The sequence below is a fragment of the Hypanus sabinus genome, chromosome 11, assembly GCF_030144855.1.
Source record: "Hypanus sabinus isolate sHypSab1 chromosome 11, sHypSab1.hap1, whole genome shotgun sequence".
Taxonomy (NCBI): Eukaryota; Metazoa; Chordata; class Chondrichthyes; order Myliobatiformes; family Dasyatidae; genus Hypanus; species Hypanus sabinus.
This window is the reverse complement of record NC_082716.1, coordinates 12734583-12751906: the sequence shown is the minus strand read 5'-3', so window position 1 is coordinate 12751906 and position 17324 is coordinate 12734583. Positions and strand designations below refer to the sequence as shown.

Below are 17324 nucleotides of genomic sequence, written 5' to 3'. Positions count from 1 at the left end.
GTTATCTGTATTCTGACGACAGCTCAAATGATTGTCATTATTCCACAGAGGAATTTAGTTCCCTTTCCGCTTTATTTTCCAGTTACGCAACCCTCGGTTAGTGAGCTTTGCTTTGGGAGGTGGGGGGGGGGGGGGGGGGGTTGTTGAACCCGGAAGTTGGGCGCCTCCGCCGACTGTCAATCAGTGCGAAGGGCGGAGGCTCTCCGTGCGCGCAGCCGCCCTCCCCACTTCACACGCAGTCGCAAGGTAGCAGGAGCGGGCTCCACCTCACGCTCCTTCATCGTTTCATGCATGCTGAAGGCGTTGGTAAGTGATCCGGAGCCACGCTGGTGCATTAATGCGTCTGGGGGAGAAAAACAGGTGACGATTGATATTTGCAGATCCTTTCGGCCAAAAGCGATCTTTACCGTTACGCTGTCGAATAAGTAGATTGCAGGGGAATACAGGACCAAGGTTCACAATCAAGGTAGGGACGTGGACAGCGATGTTCTGGACAGATCTGCTTGTTAATATCAGTGATTAGGTTCGATGTTGATATTTACAAATTTTGAATGAGAACCGCTCAAAATCATCCGATCGACTAAAAAAAACGTCCTGACATGACTGATGCTTGTGTTTTGTATTTGCAACTTAACAGATCTGCTGGTTGACCGGAGGGGGATGGAAATTAGAAGGCATGCAAGATCTACCCAAGGAAACCATTAATGATGCTCAACACACTTTGAGGGACCTTGCGCTGCGTGCCGCTGATTTGCCCTTATATTTGTACAACTCCCTGCCAGAGGTAAGTTCACATCAGCTCCCGGGGTGGGTGTTGTAGTGGGGGTGGTTTTTGGTGGAAAGCAGGTCTCGGGAGCCAGTGAAGTTGCTCTTCCGTTGAGTAATTTATTTTAAAGTAGGGGTGGTTTTGGTGGCTGATTTTTGAAACGATGCCGTTTTGGCAACACCCAAATTATAAAAATCAATGCCAAACGTAGGAGGAACTCAGCAGGCAAGGCAGCACCCATGGAGAGGGAAGGGCCAAGACCATTCTTCAGGACTGGAAAAGAAGGGGAGAAGCCAGAATAAGGTAGGGAGGGGTAGAGGAGTTCAAGCTGACAGGTGATAGGTGAGGGGGAAGGTCGGTGGGTAGGGAGGGGGAGATGAAGTGAGAAGCTGGAAAGTAATATGGCCATAAGACATAGGAGCAGAATTAGGCCATTTGGCCCATTGTGTCTGCTCTGCCGTTCAGTCATGGCTGATCTTTTACTCCCCCCTCCCCCCCACCATCCCCATTCCCTGGCCTTTTCCTGGTAACCTTTCATGTCATGTCCAATCAAGGACCTGTCAATCTCTGCCTTAAATACACCCAACAACTTGACCTCCGCAGTTGCCTGTGGTAACAAATTCCACAAGTTCACCACCCTCTGGCGGAAGAAATTTCTCTGCATCTCTGTTTTAAATGGATGTCCCTCTGTCCTGAAGCTTTGTCCTTTTGTTCTAGACTCTCCCTCCATGGGAAGTAGTTTTTTTCCCCACAACTGCTCTGTCCATTCGAAAGATTTCAATGAGACACCCCCCTCATTCTTCTAAATTCCAGCGAGTATAGGCCCAGAGCCATCAATCATTCCTCATATGATCCTTGTGAATCTCTGAACCCACTCTAATTCTTAGATGAGGAGCCCCAAAACTGTTCACAGTACTCAAGGAGAGGCTTCACCAGTGCCTTATAAAGCCTCAATATCCCATCACTGCTCTTGCATTCAAGCCTTCTTGATACGAATGCTAGCATTGCACTTGCTTTCCTCAATGACACTGAGATAGGTGGAAAAGGTAAGTGACTGGAGAAGAAGGGGTCTGATAGAAGATAACAAAGGAGTAGTGACACCAAAGGGAGGTGATGGCAGGTAAGGAGAAGAGAAGGGTTGAGAGAGTAACCAGAATGGAAAAGAGAAAAAGGGGCAGGAGACAAAGTTACCAGAAGTTAGAGACATCCATGTTCATGCTACCAGGTTGGAGACTACCCAGACAGAATAGGAGGTGTTGCTCGTCCAACGTGAGTCTGGCCTTGTCGTAGCAGTAGAGGAAACCATGGACTGTTGTGTTGGAGTTGGAAGTACCCATCCTCTTCTCACTTGGTTTCACCTATCACTTGCCAGCTTGTATTCCTTCCCCTTCCTTAATCTGGGCTCTAACCCCTCTGCCTTCCTTTCCAGTCTTGAGGAAGGGTCTCGGCTCGAAATGTCGACTGTTTATTCCCCTCATGGATGCTACCTGACCTGCTGAGTTCCTCCAGTGTATTGTGTGTGTTGCTCAAGATTTACAACATCTGCAAAATCTCTTTTGTTTGTAAAAGAACATATAATTTGGGACAATGCCATTTAGGTTAGGCACTCGTGCAAGTTAAAGCATCTACCCACGTCAAATCCAACTCTGTTTATAAGGAGTCCCTGGCTTGCAGCAGTCTCTGGGAGTCTGTCAGTGCCTAAGGTTAGAAATGATGGAAATACTCAGTGGATCAGGCAACGTTTGTGGAGAGACAATTGTCAGTACCTCAGAGTTCAAAGTACATATATGTTACCATATACAATCCTGAGATTCATTTTCTTGTGGGCATACTCAATATAACCATAACAGTCAGTGAAAGACTGCTCCAACTTGGGTGTTCAACCGGAGTGCAGAAGGCAACAAACTGCGAGTACAAAAAGAAGTAATATAATAATAAATAAATAAGCAATAAATATTGAGAACATGAGATGAAGAGTCCTTGGTTGTGGAACATTTCAATGATGGGGCAAGTGAAATTGAGTGTCGTTATCTCCTGCCTGATGGTAGCTGTGAGAAGATGGAATGGGCTGGATGGTGGGGACCTTTGAAAGTATGTTAGAATGTACTTAAGAACTTGTGATTAAAAAAAAAGTTACTTTATTATTGATATGCACCGCAGAGTAAGCCCTTCAAGCCATGTTGCCTGGCAACCCCTAATTTAACACTAGCCTAATCATGGGATAGTGACAATGACCAATTAATCTACGAACTGTTCCTCTTTGGACTGTGAGTGAAACTGCAGCAGTCAGAGGAAACCCACACGGTCATGGGGAGAATGTAGAAACCCCTTCAGATAATGGCAGGAATTGAACTTGGGTCACCTGTACTGTAAAGCATTGTGCTATTATGCTATGGTGCTGCCCATAATTACACAGAGTGCCTTGACAATGAGTTTGAAACACTGAATTGTGAAGTTTTAATTAGGCTTATTGACACAGATTGTTGGTCTCAACACCACTTTCCCGATGGTTCTTGTAATCTTTCTTTCTCATTACAAACCCATCGGAGATTGTTTGGCCTTATGATCTACCTCATGATCTTTCCCTTTCGGAGATAAGACCATGAGACATAGCAGCAGACCATCGAGTCTACTTCACCGTTTCATCATGGCTGATCAATTTCCTTTTCAATCCCATTCTCCTGCCCTTTGTCTGTAACCTTTTACTCCCGGACTAATCAGGAACTTATCATCCTCTACCTGAAGTATACCCAATGACTTGTTCTCCACAGACGCCTTCAGGCTTCTGTACCTCCTACCCAATGGTAACAATGAGAAAAGGGCATGCTCTGCGTGCTGGAGGTCCTTAATGGATGCTGCTTTCTGAGACACCGCTCCTTGAAGATGTCCTGGGTACTTTGTAGGCTAGTACCCAAGATGGAGCCGACTAATTTAAGACCCTCTGCAGCTTTTTTCGGTCCTGTGCAGTAGCCCCCCCCCCCCCCCCATACCATACAGTGATGCAGCCTGTCAGAATGCTGTCCACAGTACATCAATAGAAGTGTATTTGTTGACATATCAAATCTACTCAAACTCCTAATAAAGTATAGTCGCCGTCTTACCTCCTTTATAGCTGCATCGATATGTTGGGATCAGGTTAGGTCCTCAGACACTCAGGAACTTGAAGCTGCTCACTCTCTCCACTTCTGATCCCTCTATGGGGATTGTTGTGTGTTCCTTCGTCTTGCCCTTCCTGAAGTCCACAATCAGCTCTTTCGTCTTACTGACGTTGAGTGCCAGGCACCACTCCACTAGTTGGCATATCTCACTCCTGTACGTCCTCTCGTCACCACCTGAGATTCTACCAACAATGGGTGTATCGTCAGCAAATATATACAGGCAGTTCCCGGGTTACATACAAGTTCCGTTCCTGAGTCCGTCTTTAAGTTGGATTTGTATGTAAGTTGGAACAAGTACATCCGGTATTATTTAGCGTCAGTTAGTCAAACGTTTGTCTTAGTATATAGTATATATTTTACCTTTCTATGCATATAAAATACTTAAACGTATGTATTCCAATAATTAAACCATTGTGTTGCTTAGTAATAATTGTAGCTTTCATCGGGGCAGGGCCTTTCACATGCTCCATTATTCTCACTTTATCCAACTGTAGCCTAACGCTTTTCCAATGACCGATGGTGTTTCACCTCTTTCCAAACGCTTTATTATTTCCACTTTATTTTCAATCGTGATCGCTTCCCGTCAATGGAACAGAAACACTGTGGGTGGCGGGTCCCGAGCTGCGCCGGCTCCTGAGGTCTGCTGGGTCCTAAGGACCACCGCAATGAGACAGGCTAAATGGGACAAGTGGGGGCTGTGCTGGGTTTGGGTATTTGATCCTTCACAATATTCCACGTGGGAATTTAAACTGGAGTTGGCAGTGTTTTTTTTTATGAGGTCGAGTTGTGAGCTCGACATCAATCCGGCATGATTGGTACAGGGTCACTGGATCGACATCAACCTGGCACGGGAGCGGTCTGTCACTGGATCGAACTCGGGAACTCGGGGTGGTATCAGGGTCAATCTTACTAAGAAAAATTTAAGCCAAATACAAAAACACTCAACACAATGTCAATGGCAATGACTTAAATTGGCAGACGGTGTTCTCCTTCCTTGGTTCATAAGTACGAGTTGTCCAGAAGTCGGATGTTCATAACTCAGGGACTACCTGTAGATGGTATTTAAGCTATGACTAGCTACACAGTCATAGGTATAGAGGGAGTAGAGCAGTGGGCTAAGCACATAGAGGTGCACCAGTGTTGATCATTGGCGAGGAGGAGATATTATCACCAATCCGCACAGGTTGTGGTCTTCCAGTTAGGAAGTTGAGGATCAAGTTGCAGAGGGATGTACAAAGGCCCAGGTTCTGTAACTTATTAGGACTGTGGGAATGATGGTGTTAAATGCTGAGCTTTAGTTAATGAACAGCATCCTGACATAGGTGTTTGTGTTGTGTAGGTGGTCTAAAGCTGTGTGAAGAGCCATTGAGATTGTGTCTGCCCTTGACTTATTGTGGTGATAGGCAAATTGCAATGGGTCCAGGTCCTTGCTGAGGCAGGAGTTCAGTGTAGTCATGACCAGCCTCTCAAGGCATTTCATCACTGTTGATGTGAGTGCTACCGGGCGATAGTCATTAAGGCTGCTCACATTATTCTTAGGCACTGGTAAAATTGCTGCCATTTGAAGAAAGTGGGAACTTCTGCCTGTAGCAGTGAGAGATTGAAAATGTCCTTGAATACTCCCTCTTGTTGGTTGGCACAAATTTTCAGAGCCTTACCAGGTACTCCATTGGGACCTTCCACCTTGCAAGCGTTCACTCTCTTTAAAAGACAGCCTAACATCGGCCTTCGAGACAGAGATCTCAGCGTCACTGGGTATAACAGGGTTCTTCGCAACTGTGGTTATATTCTCCCTTTCAAAGCGGGCATAGAAGGCGTTGAGTTCATCTGGTAGTGAACCTATTTGATAAGTTTGGATCAGATTTCCCTGCCCACCCCCCCCACCATTCTTCTAAACTCTTAAACTTCTAAATTCTTCCCCTTAAATTCACATTCCCAACTGCACTGTACGAGCATCTTTGCTAGAAGGATTGAGTTGGTTTAAGGCAGTTCACAGCACCCCGTTCAAGATGGGCTGCAAGTACAGTCTTTAAAATATTTAACCATTATAGAGAGAGCCATGCTGCTTTACAGAAAGTGGTGGATCACCAGCAAAGACCTCACCGCCATTGAGCACATCTATAAGGAATGATGCTTTTCTGCCAGCTTTTTTGTCCTGGATGCACAAGTCCTTCAGAACAATGATCTTTTTCTATCGACGTGACTGTTCACTGTAATTCTTGTACATTGTGAGAGGATGCTGCACCAAGCCAGGCAGTGGTGGCTGATTTGAGGATGCTCTCGATGATGGCAGTGTAGAATTGCACCAGTATGTTCTGGGGGGAAGATGGAAATTCACCAACTGCTGCAAGAAGTTGATCCTCTGCCGAGCCTTTTTGTTAATGAAGCACGTATGGTTTTTCTGCATGAAACAATGGTGCTCAGGAAACAATGTTGAAATGGTGTGTCTGTAGAGTTGTAGATGATGCTGAGGTCATTATGCCTCATGTCTCCCAAGGTCAATATGCGTCTCTACAGTTTTGAGGGCATTCAGCTCCAAGTCGTTGTGGTTGCACCAGAACACTAGCATGTTTACTTCCTTCTGGTACTTGGGTTTGTCACCTCTGGTGACTAGCGCACCCTGAGCAGAATAATCACATCAGAAATTCATACACTGGGTGCATTCTTAAATTTCGCGATAAGGATCAGGTTTAAGGTGCTAATTTATATTAATGGAGAGTCTTGGGCAGAATGGTAGTGATGGGAGGTCTACAGAGATACTTAAATAAATTGAAGACACTGCCATTAGTGTGTCAGTGCGTCCTCATCTCATTGCTTATTGTCTTGCCTGGTTCACCAATCATTTCATTGACAACACGCACACAAAATGTTGGAGGAACTCAGCAAGTCTGACAGCCTTGATGGAAATAAATAGACAGCAAATGTTTCGGGCCAAGAGCATTCATCAGGACTGGAAAGGAAAGGGGGCAGAGCTAGGAGATGGGTGGAGTACAAGCTAGCAGGCAATGGTTGAGGGGGGGAGGTGGGGGATGGGGTGGTGAAGTAAGAAAATGGGAGGTGATGGGTGGAAGAGGTAAAGGAGTGCTGAAGGAATCTGATAGAGAGGATGGTGGACCATGGAAGGAAGGAGAAGGGAAATTTGATAGTGCAGCACATCTTTCCTTCCCCCACCCTTCTGCTTTCTGCAGATATCGCTCCCTACGCGACACCCTTGTCCACTCGTTCCCCCCATCCCTTCCCACCGATCTCCCTCCTGGCACTTATCCTTGTAAGCGGAACAAGTGTTACACCTGCCCTTACACTTCCTCCCTCACCACCATACAGGGCCCCAGACAGTCCTTCCAGGTGAGGCGACACTTCACCTGTGAGTCGGCTGGTGAGGTAAACTGCGTCCAGTGCTCCCGGTGTGGCCTGTTATGTATTGGCGAGACCCGACGCAGACTGGGAGACCGTTTCGCTGAACACCTACGCTCAGTCTGCCGGAGAAAGCAGGATCTCCCAGTGGCCACACATTTTAATTCCACGTCCCATTCCAATTCTGATATGTCTATCCATGGCCTCCTCTACTATCAAGATGAAGCCACACTCAGGTTGGAGGAACACCGGCTGGGTAGCCTCCAACCTGATGGCATGAACATTGACCTCTAACTTCTGTTAATGCCCCTCCTCCCCTTCTTACCCCATCCCTGACATATTTAGTTTGCCTGTTCTCCATCTCCTTCTGGTGCTCCCCCCCCTTTCTTTCTCCCGAGGCCTCCCGTCCCATGATCCTTTCCCTTCTCTAGCTCTGTATCACTTTCGCCAATCACCTTTCCAGCTCTTAGCTTCATCCCACCCCCTCCAGTCTTCTATCATTTTGCATTCCCTCCTCCCCCCACTACTTTCAAATCTCTTAGTATCTTTCCCTTCAGTTAGTCCTGACACAGGGTCTCGGCCCGTAACATCGACAGTGCTTCTCTGTATAGATGCTGCCTGGCCTGCTGTGTTCCACCAGCATTTTGTGTGTGTTGTTGTTTGAATTTCCAGCATCTGCAGATTTCCTCGTGTTTCCTCCAGCATTTCCGTGCATTGCTCTGGATTTCCAGCATCTGCAGAGTCTCTTGTGTTTGTGACTTTATCAACAAGTGATGAAGTGATAAACATATGATTATGGTATTTTAGAATCAGCTATAGACATTCCCTGTGGTAATATCACAAACAAGAGAAAATCTGCAGATGCTGGAAATCAAAGTAATGCACACAAAATGCTGGAGGAATGCAGCAGGCCAGGCAGCATTTGTGGAAAAGAATGAACAGTCAACATTCTGGGCTGGAATCTTCTTCTGGCTTCTGCCCCCTTTCCCTTGCAGTCCTGATGAAGTGTTTTGGTCCGAAGCGTCAATTGATTACTCTTTTCTATAGATGCTACCTGACCTACTGAGTTCCTCCAGCTTTTTGTGTGTGGTAATATTGAACCAACTAATCAAGTCAATCCCCATTTATGTTCTTCCTCCTCCCTCTCCCTTATCACCACGCCCACTTGTTTTAGGTAAAGCTCTCCCCTTTTGTTAGGAAGCTCATCCTGATCTCTGTGGTGGGAGCGACTTCCTTTGCTATTTTGGCCCATCAGTTGAAACGAAAACGAAGAAAGAGGAAACAGGAAGAGGAGGAGGAGGAGGAGATAGTGAAGGTGCAGATGCCATGGGAGCAAGAACTTTTTATTCCGCAATTTTCCAGAACAGCAGCATCAGAAAAAGGTAGGAGTAATTTTTTTTCTTTCTTCAGTTTTGTTATTGTTTTTCTCTATTTATTCAATGTAACCTTTGACGCTCTTACTAATCAAGAACATAGCATCCTGTGCTTTAAGTATACCCATCCTCTTCACATCCACTCTGTTTAGGCCTTTCAATATTCAATAAGATTATCCACTCCCCTTCATTCTTCTTCTAAACTCCAGTGAGTACAGCCCCAGAGTGATCAAGCACTCCTCATACATTCACCCTTTCATTCCCAAGATCATTCTCACGAATCTTCTCTAGACCCTGTCCAATGCCAGCGCAAATTTTCTCAAATAAAAGACCCAAAACTACTCACCACATTTCAAGTGCAGTCTGACCAATGCCTTATCAAGCCTCAGCATTACATTCTTGCTTCAATATTCTATTCCTCTCGAAATTAATGTTAACATTGCATTTACCTTCCTCATCAATGACTCAACCTGTAATTAATCTTTAGATCTGCATGAGGACTCCCGAGTCCCTTTGCACCTCTGATTTCTGAATTTGCTCCCTTTAGAACATAGTCTACACCTTCTCCTTTTACCAAAGTGCATGACAGTACACTTCCCTACAATATATCCCATCTATTTTTTTTGCCTATTTTCCTAATCTAACCAAGTCTTTCTGCAGATTTTCTGCTTCCTCTAAACGTGTCCCTCCACCTATTTTCATATGATCTGCAACCTTGCAACAATGCCATCAATTACATCATCCAAGTCATTGACATATAACCTGAAAAGGATTGGTCCCAACACTGACACCATTGGACACCATTGGTCACCAGAAAAGACTCCCTTTTATTCCAGTGCCAACATAACATATTCAGAACTTTCTAACCCTGTCTGAATGTCTCTGGAATGTGGGAGGAAACTGGCCTTGCAGTCACGGGGAGAACATAAAAACTCCTCACAGACGTTGGAGGAAATTAGCCCCCCCCCCCCAATCGCTGGTGCTATAACGCATTATGTTGACTGACGTACTAACGTGTCGACCTTCCCAATTCTGACGAAGGGGGTCTTCAACTTGAAATGTTAACTGTTTCTCTTCCTACAGATGTGGCCTGACTTGCTGAGGTCTTTCTGTTTTTTTTTAAATTTTAGATTTCCAATAGATCCTTTATAATTTCTTACTTAAGATACTAGTTTACTGACTTAATCACAGTTCCCTTGTGTATAAAAGCAAGCTATTTGGTCTAAGATTACACGTTTCTGTCTCCTTAGATCTTCTTGCCTTTATCCACCCCCACCACCCCCCAATCTACTCTAATTTCTTTATCCTTCCTATTTTTATCATGTCTGCCTTTCGGTAACGTCACTGGTGTCCTGCCCTTTCCCTTCATTTGCTGTTTGGAGTATAGGGTACCACAGCACATTCCTTGCATTGCTGAGCTAATATCTAGCTGTCTGGACTGATTTTCCAGTAAAATTAGTTTGTATCTTACATTTGGCAGTGGTACATTTAAAATTAAGGTATTTTGATAAATTTGTAATAAAAATTAATAGGGGTGGCATAGTGGTATAGTGGGTTAGCAGAATGTTTTACAGTGTCAGCTGTTAGATTGGGGTTTGATTCTTTGTCAGTCCTGATGAAGGGTCTCAACCCGAAACGTTGACTGCTCCTTTCAACGGATGCTGCCCAACCTGCTGAGTTCATCCAGCTTTTTTGTATGTCCTGTTGCTGTCTGTAAGAAGTTTGTAAGCCTGTGACCATGTGGATTTCCTCCAAGTGCTCTGGTGTCCTCCCACGTGCGAAACAGGCATACAGGTTGGAGTTAGTGATTGTAGGTGTTCTATGTTGGCACTGAGAGCGTGGAGATAATTGAGGGTTCCCTGGCACAATCCTCACTGATTTGATGCCAAGTGACACACTTCACTGCGTGTTTCAATTCACATAATGCTATCACAGCGCCAGTGACCCAGGTTCAATGCTGCCACTGTCTATAAGCAATTTTATGTTCTCTCAGTGATCACTTGGGTTTCCTCCCACATTGCAAGGATGTACAGGTTAGTACCGCAGTTGGTTACAGGGTTATAATTGTGTGGCAAGGGGTAATTGCACCAGAAGCGCCTGTTATTGTGCTGTATCTCCAATGTATAAAATACCAGGACCATTGAGTGCATTTAACCTGCACGTTGATTGCTTCTTGATTAGTCAGGACGTCAAAGGTTTTGAGGAGATGACAGGAGAATGGGGTTGAGAGGGATAATAAATCAGCCAGAGTGGAATAGTGGAGCTGACTTGATGGGCTGAATGGCCTAATTCTGTTCCTGTCTTGTTCTTTTAGTGGTGGCTCACTAATTCTGATCTACAGTGACTCCTGTCTAAGTGTTAATTAGTAGCTAATTACCACTTAACCATCCTTTGAGCTCAGCAAACATTCACAGATGGGCAGTAGCAGTTGGTTTAGTGCCAACAGCACATCTGGTGAACGACTAATTTAAAAAAACAAAATTTTTGTTGATTCTCTTAATTGAAATTGGTCCATTTTTTGTTGGGAGGAGACTTCTCCAATTTTTTTTATTTCACATGTTTCCTTTATTGTAAAATGCATTTGGTCTGATTAGAAGCTCATGCTGTCTTGCAATGGTTTCTCCTGCCGAAGAACGTAGTTACCTTTCACTTACGCTAATGAGTCAAGTAATCAATTTGAGGACTCGTCCTAGAGCACTGAGGAATAAACTTCTCTTAAGTGTTGCATTCCAACTCACATCTACGACTCCTGCTGGAAGCTCATTCCACACTTGCACTGCCCTCTGAGTAAAGAAGTCCCCCCCCCTCTGAAAAATATATTAAATACTTCACCCTTTCACCCTGCACCCATGACGTCTAGTTCTAGACTCACCACTTCATTGGTGGGGGGAACTGCTTGCATTAATCTATCTATACCCCTCTATGTGTCCTTTCAGCTTCAGAGGATAGATGTTGCTTTTGTTCCTGTGTTGATGTAGTGAACCTCTGCTGCTCCCTAGCTGAGGCTGATGTTTCTTCTTTGAGGTGTAATGGCCAAATGTTCTATCATGGACAATAGAAAAATGGAAGGCTGTGGGTGAAGGGAAGAATTCAGTTGATCTCAGAGTGGATTAATGGGTCATCACAACATCCTGGGCCAAAGGGTCTGTATTGTGCTGTACTGTTCCTGTTCAAAACAATACCAGTTGTGGAGACACTCTGGCCTTGTACAATGGAAGCATTGGTATCTATCTCTGGACTTCCATCTTCCTTTTTTTTAAAAACAATTTTAACCACTTGGCTATTTATTTTCAATTTATGTACAGCTCTGTTTTAAGTTCTTGATGGATACAGCATCACCCGAATCCTGTGCCCGATAGCTTTTGCAGGCAGGTTACTTTTGAATTTAGCACGGACCATGCCACTGTTACCATGAGAACGAGTCACTTTACCCCAAATAACGCGAGTTTTATTTGGTTTACCACCAGGAGTGACAGTATTGTTCTTTGCCTTGTATACATAGGCACATCTTTTGCCCAGGTAAAATTCAGTTTCATCATGGGAGTAAACACCCTCGATCTTCAGCAGAGCTGTATGCTTCCTTTGGTTTCGAAGGCCCCGTTTATAGCCAGTAAAAACAGCTTTGCACCACAATCTTCCAGGCATTGTGAGTGCGCGCCAGGCAGCTGGACCCACTCACAGCCTGCCCCAAAACCAAAGATGGAGGAAGAGGCCGCCACACGGCCCCACTTCCATCTTCCTTGAGACAAAAACCAACGTTCAGATTAGTTCCTGATTTATTTTTGTAACTACATACCAGGTTTTTTCACCACTTTTTAAATTCATCGTGTTTAGTTGTGCCTGACTGAAATGTTGTTTAATGCCACAACGTCAGTGTGAGGGCTCTTGAGAACAAGTAACAGAATTCTTCCCATTGCAGTTCAATTATTCATGTTTTGAGACCGTGTTCTGAGAGCGTGTTCTGAAAGGTTTGAACTCTCAAATGCTTCAATCAGTTGCAGAGAGAAAAGGCATTTCCATTTATATTCCACACTAATGACTTCTGGCAGCCCAATACAAGTGTCTTGGAAGTGGTCGCTATTGTTTGAGATCAGTACAATGCCACATGCTGAAGGGTGTAGCTAATTAGATGATATGCTTTAGCACTGTTGGATAGGACACAGTTAGTAATTGCATATTAAGCTGGAAAGTGTGCAGAAAAGAACCACAATGATATTCAAAGCTCTTCGGTTTTTTTTGGATTCCAGACCTAACCAAATCCCCTCGACCACCACTCTCCTCCGTCTAGCAGAATTAGTTCTTACTCTCAATAATTTCTCCTTTGGCTCCTCCCACTTCCTCCAAACCAAGGGTGTAGCCATGGGCACCCGTATGGGTCGCAGTTATGCCAGCCTTTTTGTTGGCTTTGTGGAACAGTCCATGTTCCAAGGCTATACCAGTATCCATCCCCCTCTTTTCCTTCGCTACATTGACAACTGCATTGGCGCTGCCTCTTGCACGCATGCTGATCTCGTCGACTTCATTAACTTTGCCTCCAACTTTCACCCTGCCCTCAAGTTTACCTGGTTCATCTCCGACACCTCCCTCCCCTTTTTTGATCTTTCTGTCTCCATCTCTGGAGACGGCCTATCTACTGATATCTACTATAAGCCTACAGACTCTCACAGCTACCTGGACTATTCCTTTTCCCACCCTGTCTCTTGCAAAAAGGCTGTCCCCTTTTCACAATTCCTCCGTCTCCGCCGCATCTACTCTCAGGATGAGGCTTTTCATTCCAGGACGAAGGAGATGTCTTCCTTTTTTAAACAAAGGGGCTTCCCTTCGTCCACCATCAACTCTGCTCTCAAATGCATCTCTCCCATTTCCCACACATCTGCCCTCACCCCATCCACCTGCCACCCCACTCGGGATAGGGTTCCCCTTGTCCTTACCTACCACTGCACCAGCCTCCAGGTCCAACATATAATTCTCTGTAACTTCTGCCACCTCCAACGGGATCCCACTACCAAACACACTTTTTCCTCCCTCCCTTTCTGCTTTTCGCAGGGATCGCTCCCTACGCGACTCCCTTGTCCACTTGTCCCCCCGTCCCCCCCCCCCATCCCTTCCCACCTATCTCCCTCCTGGCACTTATCATGTAAACGAAACAAGTGCTACACGTGCCCTTACACTTCCTCCCTCACCACCATTCAGGGCCCCAGTCAGTCCTTCCAGGTGAGGCGACACTTCACCTGTGAGTTGGCTGGTGTGGTATACTGCATCCAGTGCTCCCGGTGTGGCCTTTTATATATCGGTGAGACCCGACGCAGACTGGGAGACCGTTTCACTGAACACCTACGCTCGGTCTGCCAGAAAAAGCAGGATCTCCCAGTGGCCGCACATTTTAATTCCATGTCCCATTCCCATTCTGATATGTCTATCCATGGCCTCCTCTATTGTAAAAATGAATCCAAACCCAGGTTGGAGGAACAACACCTTATATACTGGCTGGGTAGCCTCCAACCTGATGACATGAACATTGACTTCTCTAACTTCCGTTAATGCCCCTCCTCCCCTTCTTACCCCATCTCTGACATATTTAGTTGTTTGCTTGTTCTCCATCTCCCTCTGGTGCTCCCCCCCCCCTTTCTTTCTCCTGAGGCCTCCCGTCCCATGATCCTGTCCCTTCTCCAGCTCTGTATCACTTTCGCCAATCACCTTTCCAGCTCTTAGCTTCATCCCACCCCCTCCGGTCTTCTCCTATCATTTCGCATTTCCCCCTCCCCCCACTACTTTCAAATCTCTTACTATCTTTCCTTTCGGTTAGTCCTGACGAAGGGTCTCGGCCCGAAACGTCGTCAGTGCTTCTCCCTATAGATGCTGCCTGGCCTGCTGTGTTCCACCAGCATTTTGTGTGTGTTGTTGTTTGAATTTCCAGCATCTGCTGATTTCCTCGTGTTTGCTCCACAATGGTATTACCTGGACTGAAGGGTTTGAGCTATAGAGAGAGACTGGATAGGCTAGGATTCATCTCCCTGGAGCATAGGAGGCTGAGGTGTGACCTGATAGAAACTTATAAGATCATGAGAGGCATAGATAAGATGGGTGGTTCTTCTTAAGCTCAGAACCCTTATGGGGGCATAGGCCACTGACAGCTGCTCACCAGAGTCCTCTGTCTTGGACAAGTCTCTCAAGATGGACCCAGATGTAGTCTATCTTTGAAGATTCTCCCTCTCCCAGGAATGATGACTTTAGTGCTTCTGTTGCTATTTCTATAGTTCTGGATTTTAAGGGATATGGTTGCTAGCCTCATGCCCAACCCTCCTCCTTACGCAGCCAGCCGTGAAGTTAGTATGGGTTATCACAGTCTTTTCCCCTCGGTAGGGGTGTGAGATAGACTTAAGGTGAAAGCAGAAAGATGTGAGGAATCAGGAGCCTGCTTTCAAAACAGAGGGTGGTGGGTTAGCGGAATGAGGAAATGGTGGTGGAGCTGGGTACAATTGCAATGCTTTCATGGATAAACAGACTGGAAGATACAGGTCAAAGGCGGGGATGTGCGGCTAGCTCAAGCAGGCAACTTGGTTGACACGGACGAGTTGAGCCAAAAGACCTGCTTCTACGCTGTATATTTGAGTCTAGATTAGCAGCCGCATGTTCTGAATGTTCCCAGCATAGATAGGGCCTTTGTTTCCTATTTCTGCAGGAATTGAGACCTCCCGTGGCACAGTGCTGTCCCTGTATTTTGACTAACCGTTGGACAAGAGAGGTATCAATCAGCTCAGAGTACAGAGAAAATTTACAAGGCTGTTACCAGGACTTGAGGACCTGAGGGAAGGTTGATTAGCGGCGGTACGGTTGTGTAGCGGTCAGCGTAATGCCAGTGTGCGGGGTTCAATTCCACGGCTTTCTGTAAGGAGTTTTGTGTGATCACCTCAACCATGTGGGATTCCTTCAGGCGCTCCGGTTTCCTCCCACATTCCAAAGACTGGCAAGTTAGTAGGTCAGTCGGTCACATGGGTGATATTGGGTGGGATGGGGTGGGCTCAATATTGCGCCGTACCTTTAAATAACTTTTTAAAAAAGGTTAGGACTTTACTTTGTGGAGCATAGAATGAGGGGAGATCTTGTAAAGGTATTCCAAATTATGAGGGTTTAGACAGGGCGAACGCATGCTGACGTTTCTCCCCCTGTGATTGCGTGAGACTGAAACTAGAGGTCGTAGGTTTAGTATTACAGGGTGTGGAATGATCTACCAGTGGAAGTGGTGGAGGCAAATTCAGTTGTAACACTGAAGAGGAGTTTGGGTAGGGGCGTGGAAGGCTATGGTCTGGGTGCTGGTTGATGGGACTAGGCAGAAAATGAGGCTGGCATGGACCAGATGGACTGAATAGCTTGTTTCTGCGATGTAGTGCTCTGTGGCTCCAAGTCTCTACAGAAGATCATTGAATTAAATTATATAGGTGAGTCTAATAATAGTCTATGACTCTTAAAATGAGTAGACATTAAAGAGCAAGGGAGAGAATATAAATTGGAATCGGGTTTAATATCACCAGTATATGTTGTGAAATTTGTTATCTTTGTGGCAGCAGTACAATGCAATACATGATAAATATAGGGAAAAAACCCTGAATTACAGTAAGTATACATGTATATTAATAGTTAAATTAAGATGAGTAGTCAAAAAATAGAAATTAAAAAAAAAGTAGTGAGGTACTGTTCACGGGTTCAAAGTCCATTCAGAAATTGGATGGCAGGGAGGTAGAATCTGTTCCTGAATCATTGAGTGTGCCTTCAGGCTCCTGCACCTCCTTCCTGATGGTAAAAGTGAGGGCACGTCCTGGATGGTGGGGGTTTCTGATGATGGAAGCTGCTTTTCTGAGGCATGGCTCCTTGAAGATGTCTTAGATACTATGGAAGCTGGCGCCCATGATGGAACTGACTACTTTCATAACTCTGCAACTTACTTCAATCCTGTGCAGTAGCCGCCCACCCCTCCCCCCTCCCCACCCCATACCAGATGGCGATGCTCTCTGCAGTACATGTGTAGAAATTTTTGAGTGTTTTAGGTGACAGACCAAATAGAGGAGGGTGATGTGGCCAACAGCTGTATCGGGAATTAATAGCATGTTCCTTTCCTAAAGCTGCAATTGTTACCTGCCTCTTGGGAGGCCCTTTGCTGTCACTTCACTGGCATATGGCACTTAAAGCAGATTGCTTTCAGTCCTTCTGTTGGATTGAGGGGCAGGGAACGTTAAGCAGTCTGAAGCACCTTGTGCATTTGCTTTCACCAATTCTCAAGTGAAGCTGAGTTTATTGTCGTGCATAACTATGTTGAGGCACCGGGCGCAATGAAAACCTTGCAGCTTGTAAAAAGGGCCCGAAGGATCACTGGGGAGCCGAGTCACCCTGACTACAAATTGTTCCAGCTGTGACCATCTGGAAAACAGTACCGCAGCATTAAAGCCAGGACCAACAGGCTCCGCGACAGCTTCTTGCACCAGGCCATCAGTCTGATTAGTTCATGCTGATACAATTGTGTTTCTATGTTATATAGACTGTCTTGTTGTACCTACTATTATAAATTACTATAAATTGCACATTTAGACGTTTACTCCTCATGTATATGAAGGATATAAGAAATAAAGTCAATTCAGTTCAATTCATTGGTAAAAGCGAATGTCACCAGTGTGTGAA

At 45.4% G+C, this 17324-nt stretch overlaps 2 protein-coding genes across 9 annotated transcripts in view; one reads left to right on the top strand and one right to left on the bottom strand.

The window, feature by feature from the left end:
- Nucleotides 1-221: 221 nt before the first annotated feature.
- miga1 (mitoguardin 1) overlaps nt 222-17324 on the top strand; it is a 180542-nt gene continuing 163439 nt past the window's right edge. For 7 of the 8 annotated variants that reach the window (XM_059983781.1, XM_059983783.1, XM_059983784.1 and 4 more), the window contains exons 1-3: nt 222-306; nt 638-784; nt 8453-8660. In XM_059983781.1, the coding sequence (XP_059839764.1) occupies nt 292-306; nt 638-784; nt 8453-8660 (370 nt within the window). In that variant the 5' untranslated portion in view covers nt 222-291. Of the gene's footprint in view, nt 307-330; nt 467-637; nt 785-8452; nt 8661-17324 lie in introns of those variants that run through there. The other variant, XM_059983785.1, reaches the window with a different exon arrangement.
- On the bottom strand, nt 11964-12369 carry LOC132401699 (large ribosomal subunit protein eL33-like). The gene has a single exon (XM_059983792.1). It carries the CDS (start codon nt 12294-12296, stop codon nt 11964-11966), a length of 333 nt encoding a protein of 110 aa, XP_059839775.1. The 5' UTR covers nt 12297-12369.

Bases quoted from the DNA above. Each gene is read 5' to 3' on its own strand.
- LOC132401699 (XM_059983792.1), bottom strand. From the start codon at position 12,296: ATGCCTGGAAGATTGTGGTGCAAAGCTGTTTTTACTGGCTATAAACGG.